We start from the raw sequence: 11,945 nt of genomic DNA on the forward strand, positions 1-11,945 counted from the left end.
TCATACAAAGTAATAAAAAGAAAGACTGTTTTTCCTGAAATATCAGCATTAGGGTTGCACGGTGTACCGGTGCTACGGCAGCATCGCGATGCCGTGATTTTTTTAAACGGTAGTATCGTTGTGACGTAACTAATGTTGCATATGCGCATCTAAGTTCATTTGAACGCTTTCATCTGTCTTTTTAGGGTGTTTCTCTCCTAAATGAATCCGTGTTTTGAACAACTCTGAGGAGATAAAACAGTTATCCAGGTACTTACACTGAACAAATAAACACATTTTACATTTTGATTTCAAGAGAAAAGGTCAAGCAAACAGCCAACTTTTATTTTGCTTATGCAGCTCTAAATATCTTTTGATACAGTTATTACAGTACAGCCACATGGGACACAGGTCCTCAAATCAGAATTTATGTGTAATGGCAAGTTAGAAGGTCAGAACAAGGGCATACGTTTTACAATACGTTTTTAGTCATTTGTAAAACCTTTTCTACACCACATTATATGAACATACGCACATTTCTTAGACATTACACAGTAGGCGCAGTTATCACGTGAAGAACAAACGTGACGTGGTTCTTTTTCATTCTCAACACAATCAGTAAATGTGGTGTAATTTCTGTCCCGCCTTCGGCCCTAAACAAATCTCCAAAAGTAATGATTGTTTTGACATGGGTTTCCAAAACACTGCCACTTCTGCCACACCCATTCAATGTCCTTTGAATCCCGCTGTGAACTCGCACCACTCGTTGAGTCAGGAGTCATTTCAGTCACTTTATAGACCACTCAAACAAGTTGTTTTAAAATAGCAACAATGTTAGCACTCAAGGAAGTGCAAACGTGTTCTCTGCACATTAAAGTATTAAAAAGACAAAAAAAACATGAGATTGGGTTATGGTCATCAACTGTTATTCAAAGGATTGTCCATTAACACCCAAGCCAGGACATTGTTTTATCAGCTCCAATAATTTCTTTTTGTTTGATGTCATATTTGTAGACATCTGAGCCAACAAAGAAATGGAGGAAACCTGAAATAAACAATAGTTGTTATTTGACTGAAAATACATAAAAGGATCAATTACAAGCCAAAGTAAAATACTACAAACCATCTTTATAAACTGCAGCATTTATTGGCCCCTTTATTCCCGGGAAATCCTCGGAAATGTTACGCGGACTTGAGTCATTCATAGACTTGTAATGTTCATTATACCTAAGGGAAATTGTTTAACTTTAATAACATTAACAGAAAGTCTTTAATTGAATAATTGTCAGTCGTTCACCTCCAGTACAAGTGTTCAGTGAAGAATAAGGTGTGTGCGGTTCTGTGAATGTGGACTGCAGCATCTATCTGCTGGACCCATGACGGGAACCCAAACGTCCTGATGTTTCTGGCTCTGCCTTTAACCTGGGATCCTTTAACAGTCCAGAAAACAGTCCCTGTTTTGAAAAAGTTAAAGATAATGTGTGTTGTTTAACATCCTGTACGCATTACAGAGATCCATGATGTCAAACAACCTCTGTACCGTTAAACAGATAAACTGCTGCTCGCTGTGGCACCCAATAAGCAGCATCGATCTTGCAATCAACATTTGGCATAAAATTGCTGATAGGACCTTCCTTTATATCATTTTGGTTGTTGTGTTTAATCCACAAGTACCTGAAAGAGAAAATTAAATGTTTGTTCACCTCTCATTGGCCTCTTAAATACAAAAAATGTAAACTCTATCAACCAATTTTATTGCAGGTTTGGGGTCTAGATTAGAATTAGGTTTAGACTAGGTTAGACTTGGTAAGGGGCTTGAGTACTATTCTTATGAACCTATTATTTCTGTCAGGACCAACAAAACACATAATCAACTTACTTGTCTCTTAAAAAGAAAAGTGCTTCTCCTACAGTAGTGACAGCATCAAAAGTCAGGTCCGGATTACACGTTTCCTTCAGTGATACGGGGAAATTAGAACCGCTGTGCCAGGGGTTACTGGGATAGCTCCATGCAAACCTCGAAGACGGAGAGGGCCTTTTGTTTCTTGGTCCTGTTAGACGCAAGGCATACTCCTGTGATATCCGGTGTGATTGTTTTTCATAATGTCATAATATATGATTTATGTATTACCATATAGTATGTTGATATTTATGATATCTTCACTAGAGAGCAGATTGTGCGTTTTTCTGTTTTTGTATGTCGGGTACATCACCGATTCAGGATTTTGTGAGTGTTTTAAACCCAGTGCGTGTCCAAACTCATGCGCAGCTACTAGATACAAGTTAAACCCTGAGAAAGAAAAGTAAACTTATATTAACATCTTACATTATTAGTTGGAAAAATGTCATTAGTCCTTGCAAATGTCAATTGATGTGGGTAAAAAGTGTTTTTCTGTAAAACTTTGCTGTAGTTTTGAAGCAGGTTTGCCAGTAACTTACTATGGATTTAAGTACTACTCAATCCGTTCCTATTAGTAATGTTTTCAATTTGAGTTAAACTTTACTTTAATCAAAATTAAACCACTTTGACTTCTGAGATAAGCAATTTTATTTAGTTTTCTAGAAAAATATTTAAAACTTCTTAAATCATGATACATTTACATAACAAGAAAAGTGATCTAAGATATTTAGTCTTGTTTTATGAAAGAAAATATATAAAATTCTGTTTAAAACAAAATTGTAAATTAAATATACAGTAAATTCAAACCTGCAGTGTGATAGGTCATATGTAAATATTTGGTGGTTTAAGGACCCATGTGAAGTCACAAAATTGTTAAAGCATAGTTTTCCATAGTAAGGTAAGAGAATTGTCACATCTGTAACGGTCCATATAACTCATAAATGGACACATGAAAATTTCATACAAAATCTATATCTATTTCCGCCTCCATTTGTTGGGTATTATTGCTTTTGGTTTGTACGTTTTAATTCACAAAAATCATTTCAAGTATATAATCTGTCAAAAACTTGCATCGTTTTTGTCACATCCATAATGCCTTAACTTTTCTCACTTTTAAAAGAGAAAACTCATGCTTAGACTGATATTTGTCTCACGTCTTAATAACAAATAAACAGACGATTCAATATACTGGCAATAAATACATACTCTTAAGAATTTATATTTCAAGTTTTGACCAAAAATGTCACATCCAAAACACTGGAATTGCCCAGATGTAAATGTGTATCCATCCAAACGGACATGTAAAATACCTTTTGAACCCACTGTCCAGGATTCAGCTTCATCAAAGTGTACATCCCCGCCGATGCCCGCCCCTGGACCGTAAGCATGAGCCAGTGTGCCTTCTGGACCATCAAAAGGGAACGAGTCACCATGATCTAGATGATCAGAGAGCAGATTAGACATGGAAAAGCAAGAATGTTGTGACCAATAGTGCGCTCACTTACCATTTCTTACAAACTCCACCATGATGTCTGCCTGGTGAGAATATGATTTGAGGAAAGTAAGAGGACTGGCCTTCGCCCATACATCCAGAGCAGATGAGATCACAGAGTCCACAATGTTCACCGGTAAGTGACCGGTATACTGGCCAACACTGTAAAATTTCACACTTCACATTGCCATACGTGCTTCTCATAACGCATGAAATACACAAATACTTACCCAAAAGTAATGAGATTTTTCTTCCACTTGTTTCCACGTCTGTGACTGTAGTCCTCCACATCAGAAACGCCACATCTCGGGGTTCTCATCACAACGAGGGTGGCTGGATTTAAGGTTCCTGTTCGATTGAGTCCGAAAAAGCTCTGCATGTCCTTCAGCTTGGATGAGAACGATGGTCGGCTCCTCCTCCTGCGGCCTGCAGGATCTGCTTGGAAACTGTAGAAATGCTGTAGGTATTTCTGCAAGATCCACATCAGTTAGTATCGACTTCCAGCTTCCACACCCTTCCTGTATTTTAGCCATCTGATGGGCTTTATTAAGTTAGCTCAAATGAAGTTTATCAGTTTTCAAATCTGTTTTCATTCATCTCATATTATAGCATTTCAATTCTATGACAACAGTAGTCAAAACGATTGCAAAATGTTTATGCTTTGAACAAATCAACATGATAAAGTCAATCATCGTGTATGCATTATTTAATGAAACTAAAGATTATATAAATAGATAAAACACTTTAAATACGGCGAATGAAATATATTGTCAATTGCACATCTTATTTGAACATTTCATAGAAATATGGTAATATTATAATATCAGTTTGTAAAGTTAAGTAAAATCATAAGTAAAACCAACATACAAGTGTAAACATACAAAACACTTACAGTTGCCATAGACAGGTCATTCTGAGCTGGTTTGGTCGTATGACTCGATTCATCATGTTCATCTTGTGGTAACGGTGTCAGATGATACTGACCAAAAAGACTGACGACACAAACTAGACTCAGCAAGACGTGCATCTTCCCTCTCCAGACCAAAGCTTCTGAATGGCCGGTCCAAGAGAACATCAAGTTGAAAGTGTCCGCTGATGGGAATGCTTTATAACGTATTATTATGACTCAGACAGTGCCAAGACCAGGAAAACCTCAAGCTCAGGGAGTGGTTTGTTCTGGTCACAGGAAACGATGGATCCTGTGTAAAATATGTCAAATTAAATACATCAAACACTTAAACCTCAAAACGCAATAACTGCGTTTCACATGGGATTGTGGGAGTGGTATTAACCATACTCAGACATATTTCACATCCAATGAAATGTCACTGCCATTGTGTTAAAATGGACTTCAAAAGCGTCTAGAAAATGTGTTTTGTCCTCAAATAGCTCCAATGCCTCCAATTTTATGCACGGTACAGCGTTACTTATATCTTGTGATCGGGACCAGTTATTTTCTTTCCTTGCTGAGAATTTGGCAGGCGATGATATACACCGAATGATTTATTCCGAGATTAGTTGTGAAAGTATTTTCAATACTAATGAGTACAGCAAGTTGTTTTCTGGTTGAATGTTCAGCACTCTAGTTTGAGATTCCCTAAACAAAGTTGTAAAGATTTTAGTTTCAGCATTTTGCACAGATAGTTCTATATCAAAGCACTGCAAACATTTTTGTATTGTTTTCTAGTACGAATATCTACAAATTCTTAAATCAAGAAACTATTACTTGACAAATAAAGGGACCTAAGATATTTATTCTTGTTTTATAAAAGAAGCAACATATCCTCCAACTCATGCGACATGAAAAGAAAATGTAATAATTAAATAAGATTGCTTTAAAATAAAAAATCTTAAAGATATGGTTAACCCAAAATTGAGAATTCTGTCATCATTTACTTCCCCAACCTCTCATTTCAAACCTGTATGATTTTATTCTTCCGCAGAGCACAAAAGAAGAGATTTTGAAGAATGTTTATAACCGAACAGCAGTGGCACCCATTGACTTGGTTGACTGGTTGACATTGCTGGTCGGTAAACAACATTTCTTTAATATATATTTTTGTGTTCTGAGGAAGAAAAGAAGTCATACAGGTTTGAAATGACAAGAGGGGGAGTAAATTATGACAGAATTTTCATTTTAGGCAGAACTATCACTTTGAGTAATACAAACTTAAATAAACTTGATCTGACCTTTTACTTAAGTCCCGATGTTTTAAATGTTAACTTACCTTAAACTTATTATTTTATAAATATCTTATAGGTCACTTTCCTTTCGTGTATCTTAATTTAAGAAATGTAAGATATTTGTATATCTAACAAATATATTATATATATATATTAATATATAAAAACAGTGAATATGGACATCCAAGGTTTTGGAAACTATTTCGTTTTTTAGTTATTACTGTTTATTGCAATATAGCTTTTGAATACCATATCATTTTAATGTTGTCAGTGTTGAAGCTTCTGCTCAATATTGCTTTCAATTCAGTTCTCTGTTTCATGAAACAGTAAGTATGAAAATGTGGTTGTTGCATTCCACTAGACAGTGCGTAAAACCCTCTATAGCTGCTTTTTATGTATACAAGCCTAAAAATGGGTTACTTGAATGAGTAGTAGAAATGTTTTTTAACGTGTGTGATACGTGTAATTATATATTACAATTAAAAGAATAGCAGCAAACAATGTTCAAAGCAGAATTTAATTTGGACTCCCTGTCGTTCTGCTGTAACATAGTAAAGTGGCTAATTGCAAACTTGTTTGTAGTGAGCAGAATGTCAAACTTCTCGTCGCAGACTTCAGACAACCCGCAAAGGTTGTCTACAGGGGTGGAATACATTGTTTCTCACGTTGGTCAAACATAAAGGAAAAAACACATCCTGAACATGCAGAAACATTCCTGTTCTTGGTTGCACTATTCTTGTCAAAAGCCCTTCAAGTATTCCTTAAAGCAAGAAGAAAAAAACACAATATCATTTTAAAAGAAGTAGCTTAATGGCCCATCAAACGTCATGTTGGAACAGATTTAAAGTATAATTTAACAATGCTTTAGTCTTAACAACATTCACGCTTTTCTGTTCTGATACTGGATTAGAAGTTTCATATTGCTTTTTTGTATGCTTTCACAACGTAGACCAATGATCCATTGCATTTATTATTTTAGGTCCATTGCACAACTCTTGCTTGCAAAAGAGGACCCAGATCATCACTGAGATAACTGAACAGTACTAACACGATAACTTGACCATCGGAATGAACAAAGAAAATCTGCAAGAAAGTCTAGTACTGCAGCATGATCTTATAAAAATAGACTGTTAAAATGCATACTGTTTATAATTGTGGAATCACCCACATTTAACAAGATTAATGTCAGTCTAACATAATAAGTCATGATGGGTTAGACAACAACACTGGATTATGAATTGGCAAACTGTTGGCTCCAGCTTGTTTTTGTCAATATACAGTATCAGTTCCTTCCATGCTGTGACTGAACAGAATTTCACAACACTATATCCGTCATGATCCACATTACACCTTTATAATCCTTTTGAAAAAGGACTGCAATATGGATAATGTGACTACAGTGACATTTCAATACAACACTGATATGAATACCCCTGAAGATTTAATGTTTCAACCAGAACACTATAAGTTTAGTAACTTCAATTTCAACTGTGCTTGTTAAGAAATAACAAATATAAAAGTTTCCATAAGTTATGGTTATTACAATTTTCACAATGTGGTTATCGTGGCCAACAATAACAATATTATCACAATTTCATTGAAAGTCTTTTAATAAATGCAGATTTCCTGTAGCTCAGTGGAAACAGCATGACGCTAACAGGGGATTGCACAAACTTTGAAACAAATGTATTGGATAATGCAATTTAAGTCTCTTTGTATAAAAGCGTCTGCCGAATGCATAAATGTAAATGAATATTGGTTGAATTCATCTCTAATTTTGTATGCTGTCTTTTATTTAGTCAACGAATCGCACTCTAAATACAAATATAGGGAGGTAGAGAGAGAGTCTGCAACCACATAGTCCATTTTAAATAGGTGCTGAATAGTTTACAATAACATGTGTGGAATTAACATGATATTGATGATAATAATGGTTTTTAATCAATTGGTTTTAATAGTTTTAAGTTATTGTAAATACAATTGTGACACGCATACTTTCAATATTGTTTATTAATTTGTTATGTTAGTAAAGTAACAACAATAAAGCCATGTTAAGTTGGCAGTACCATGGTAAATGTTAGTTAGAGACTATACATGAATGTGAAAAATGAGATCCCTGTGGCATATTTGTAATGGTTGAAAACTGATCTTGTTATATATTTGAATGAGACAGAACTATGATTAAGACATCTTAATTCATGTCTTTATTTACTCCAAACGTCCCTGTAATTAAAACTCTACATTTACTTTCGGATGGAAAAGCATCTAGAACAACTTAAGTATGTCATTTCAGAATTGCAGAGCTTACTGCTGCCGTCTCCTGTGTTATTATCATAAGTGATGGAGCTAGAAAAAAGCAGCATGTTTTAATCCGAACATTGCCACTGGAGGTCAATGTTTAACTAGTGAGCAACAACACCATCTGCGCCATCATAGAAGATGATTTTGGGACGTAATTATTCATGTCATTTACAGCTCTGATATAATATTTGGGGCAGAGCTGCGGGCACATGAAGAAAGATGGCACCAAGCAGGCATGTGCCAGCCGAACATTAGCCATTGAGATGAATGGAAATCTATAATGTATAGCTCTAGATATTATGAATTGCTTTGGTTTTGATGCTAATACTAAAACCTCTCAAATAAAATTCAAAGGGCACAGCATGTGACTAAAACCTTCCGTAATGCTTTAAATTAGCAAAATGTGGACTATAATAAAAGACAATTTAACTCTAAAGACATTCATTGTGTACATGGTATTTTATACTGACTTGTAAACAATTGCTAAATAAGTTAGTGTTATAAATAAAGAAAACTTGTTTTTGAAGTTGTCATCTTGTGAGTAAGTATCAGTTCTTCGAATACATAACCGGTTTATCAATAAAAAATGTCTGTATTGAATCGGTGGGTGACGGATGACTTGAGAAACTCAAACTAGTCTCCAATCCAAGCGTGCATATACTGTCAATTCCCATGAGTGTTCAACAATCCAAGTCACTCAGAATTCTCCTCAGCACTGGAGTTAGACAGCAATGCACTTTCCTGTCTCCTGTTATAATTGCACCTCCTCCTCCTCCGGCCAACCATCCTGAGCCTCCGCCGGATGATGTCTGCAACATGTGACACCTCAGATATAAATCTGGTACACAAGAACTGTTTACAAGACATGAACTTACGAGTGTGTACTTACCACCCACGCTCTCATAGTCTTGCTGGCCTTCTGGCCAGTAAAGGCTGTTTGAGGACCTGCAGTGCCGATAGAGCCGCGAGTGGAGCACGGACAGGATGAGCAGCACCAACAGGAAGCCCAGAGCGGCTGCGGCCCACGCGGCCTCATCGGTGCGTTGAATGGGTATCCTCTCCCCTCTCAACGGACCCCCTATATGTGGAGACTCTGGGACTCCACACTTTGTGAGATCTGCGCATTCAGATTGAGTTCTCTGTGCCTTTGTATCAGTCTTAATCCGATGCCTCCTGCTTTCTATTGTAGTTTTCATATGTGGCTTTCGGTCTGTCTGGTGTTTATTTCTTTCAACATTATTCTGGACAAGTTGCTTCTCTGCATCAGTTTGCTCCTTGGACACTCCACCTGGTTCTTGAAAGTACTTAGATGAATTGGGAGATTGTGTTACATTAACGGTAAACAATAGCAAGGAGGTCATCTCCTTTGTGTTATTTTGTGATAGTTTGTCTGTGACGTTCTGTTTTGAACTCTCTATGGCGTTAAGTTTGTTGGGTTTGACTTTTTCTGTCACTTCTTGTGATGTTTGTTTGAGGGCCATCCTGGTCTTTCTGGATCTTCTTCTGGTCCTCTGTACATCGTTCAGATGGAGAGCTTCCAAGCAGCAATTCTTACAAACAATATATTGGAGGTTAGCATGAAAAGTACAATGCAATTTTCTTCCATGTTAGTCAATGGAGGCCAAGAACTGTTAGGTTACAAGTATTCTTCCAAATATCTTTCTCTGTGTTCATCAGAACAGAGAAATAAATACAGATTTAGAACAACTTGAGGATGAGTAAATTAAGATAAAAATTGTACTTTTTGAACTGTTCCTTTATTTCCTGTTCATAATTTTGCATATTATGGAGCTCATGATAATATTAATAAATTCTGATTTGAATGACCATTTGATAAGATTTTTTTACCTTTAATTCTTCCCCGTTGGACATCTCTTGCTTTATGTTCATTGGTCTGTCCAGAGGTGCTGGTTTGGTCAAGTACAGACTGTACTTTGTTCTTTGGTTCGTGCTAAATTGACTAACGTTGTAGGAATTGGATACCAACCAATCACAAAACCCAGATGAGATGAGAGACGTCTCTAGTGAGCGACCCCAAGAGACCACAGCTAAGGGCTTAGTGAAAGACACAAAAAATTAAAAGTCTGTTAAAAATATTAGCGTGGAAAGTCTGCATAGAAAATGCTCTAAAAACACAATCTTATAGCAGTCAAAAGCAATCTAGACATGTGTTATACGCGTTAATATGCTGTCTCGTGACTCACTCTGCGTCGGCTGAGCCAGGGGTGAGGTGTGAGAATATAATGAGCCAGACACGAGCGAGCCAACACAGCGAGATTCCTGCGAGCTTCAGCTGAGACACATGGGTGATACAGAAGCACCAGCGCACCATTCTATCAAAGATAAAAATGTTCAATGCTGCTTATTTGTGATATTGGCAAGGGCATTAACGTTAGCACAGGTGTACTGTGACTGTGTGCATTACTTTGAGGTTGTGTAGCCAGCGCTGAGGAGGACAATACAGATATTCTCCACTCTCTGCCTCAACAGGCCGGTAAGGACCACTAAAAAGAATAACGCGACAAATCAAAAAAGTTAAACGGCATACCTCTAGATGTATTAGGACCAGTAACACATAAAGAAACTTTAATACAATGGATTTTGTATAAAAATGTGTTCTCTTACTGGGTGGGTATGACATCATGGTATGTAATGGGTGTGTCCATACAGATGTAAACAGCACCCTATGCAATACAGAAGTGACAATGAGTTTCGCAAGAATACTTTTACAGTGTGTGGATTTGATGTGGTAAAACAACAATTACGCTATTCTAAATGTTTAATCATTAAACCAATTTAGAGTTTACAATGACAATGAAATGCAAAATAACACTAATAATAAAAATGGGGAATCTTTACCGTGCGAACATATTTTGTGTCAATATCAGGAATATCCTGAAACCAGAAAAAAGAAAACCCGTCAGTCATGTTTTTGTGTCATCACATGTCTGTGAGCATTTGAGATATTTAGGCAACACCCCTTACAATCTGTGACTGCGGCCAAAGCTCTTGACAAATGAGTTCCTCAGGTTCTGGTAGGTCTGTCGTGAGATTTTCCTGTTGAATAATAAAACAACCGTGTGATATTCTTGCTGAAAAAATCGCAAGTGGGTTCTATTAAAATAAACATCATGAATCATCAACAGTTTCCCATTAAAACCATTTTTTAATTCCTTTATGTCCTTTAATTCCTGTGTGTTCCTAGACTCCAGATGGATGTAATGGTGCTCTATTGTTTTCCCCATCTGCCAGATAAAATCCCATCATCCAACAGAACCAAACACATGACAACTCGCAGAGACACACACCGACCAATATTGCTTCCATTAAAACCGATATCAATAAATCTATTAGAATTTCACTCATGGTTTATTTTATTTCTTGCAGGGATACAATGCACATCTGTAAACTACAAGTATATGTATAATTTGAATTAATATGACCTTATAAAAACGTCATTGGTTATATATTTACCTTCCCATTGTCGCAGACCAGTCTGCAGTGACACCACTGGTTTACGCAGAGCCAGATCAGACCAGACAGCAGGCTTACTTGAGGACTCATAACTTTAACCCGCTGTTCGTGTATTTAAAGACGCGTGATACGGTCGGGTTTACTAACTTATATAACGTTAGCTCCCAGTTGAGCGTTAACCTACGGCGCAGATCACTGTGTAGGAGTGTATTAATGCAAATATATAGGTTTACACGCGCGTGCAGATCCATGCTTGATCTTGGTAATAAAATCAATGCTAGAATTCTGTTTTTGCATTGACAAAGCGACACGAAACTTTCCTTGGGAGATCCAGCATGATTCGTATTGAAGCAGGTCAGAGAAATCCGAGAAGGTTTACGTCCAGGTTGAAAGTAACGCGTAACGTTAAACATCTGAAGTTTCTCTTACATGGTGCTCACGCTGTAATGTACGTTAGCGGTAAACGTAAGACTTCTTTTCTGACAAGTGCGCATGTTCATACGAAGTAAGCATTACACGTGTAAAGTTACTTTTAAAGATTTAACATTGCGAGTAATGCTCACTAAACACTTAGGAATGTTATGTATATTTTTTTTTGAGTACGGTGGCTCAAAG

At 36.7% G+C, this 11,945-nt stretch overlaps 2 protein-coding genes across 2 annotated transcripts; both read right to left on the bottom strand.

Moving 5' to 3' along the window:
• Positions 1–377: 377 nt before the first annotated feature.
• LOC130429017 (matrilysin-like) lies at positions 378–4,433 on the bottom strand. Its single transcript, XM_056757366.1, has 10 exons — positions 4,264–4,433; positions 3,602–3,840; positions 3,385–3,533; positions 3,190–3,315; positions 2,111–2,269; positions 1,859–2,030; positions 1,520–1,653; positions 1,277–1,433; positions 1,103–1,206; positions 378–1,024 (listed from the first exon to the last, which is right to left on the bottom strand). The coding sequence occupies exons 1-10, from the start codon at positions 4,396–4,398 to the stop codon at positions 924–926; spliced, it is 1,476 nt and encodes a 491-aa protein (XP_056613344.1). The 5' UTR covers positions 4,399–4,433; the 3' UTR covers positions 378–923.
• Positions 4,434–7,327: 2,894 nt separating this feature from the next.
• tp53i13 (tumor protein p53 inducible protein 13) lies at positions 7,328–11,902 on the bottom strand. Its single transcript, XM_056757064.1, has 9 exons — positions 11,331–11,902; positions 10,842–10,913; positions 10,716–10,751; positions 10,482–10,540; positions 10,282–10,360; positions 10,061–10,189; positions 9,705–9,911; positions 8,746–9,406; positions 7,328–8,665 (listed from the first exon to the last, which is right to left on the bottom strand). The coding sequence occupies exons 1-9, from the start codon at positions 11,418–11,420 to the stop codon at positions 8,550–8,552; spliced, it is 1,449 nt and encodes a 482-aa protein (XP_056613042.1). The 5' UTR covers positions 11,421–11,902; the 3' UTR covers positions 7,328–8,549.
• Positions 11,903–11,945: the final 43 nt, after the last annotated feature.

The sequence above is a fragment of the Triplophysa dalaica genome, chromosome 9 (genome assembly GCF_015846415.1).
Source record: "Triplophysa dalaica isolate WHDGS20190420 chromosome 9, ASM1584641v1, whole genome shotgun sequence".
In the NCBI taxonomy this organism is placed as follows: Eukaryota; Metazoa; Chordata; class Actinopteri; order Cypriniformes; family Nemacheilidae; genus Triplophysa; species Triplophysa dalaica.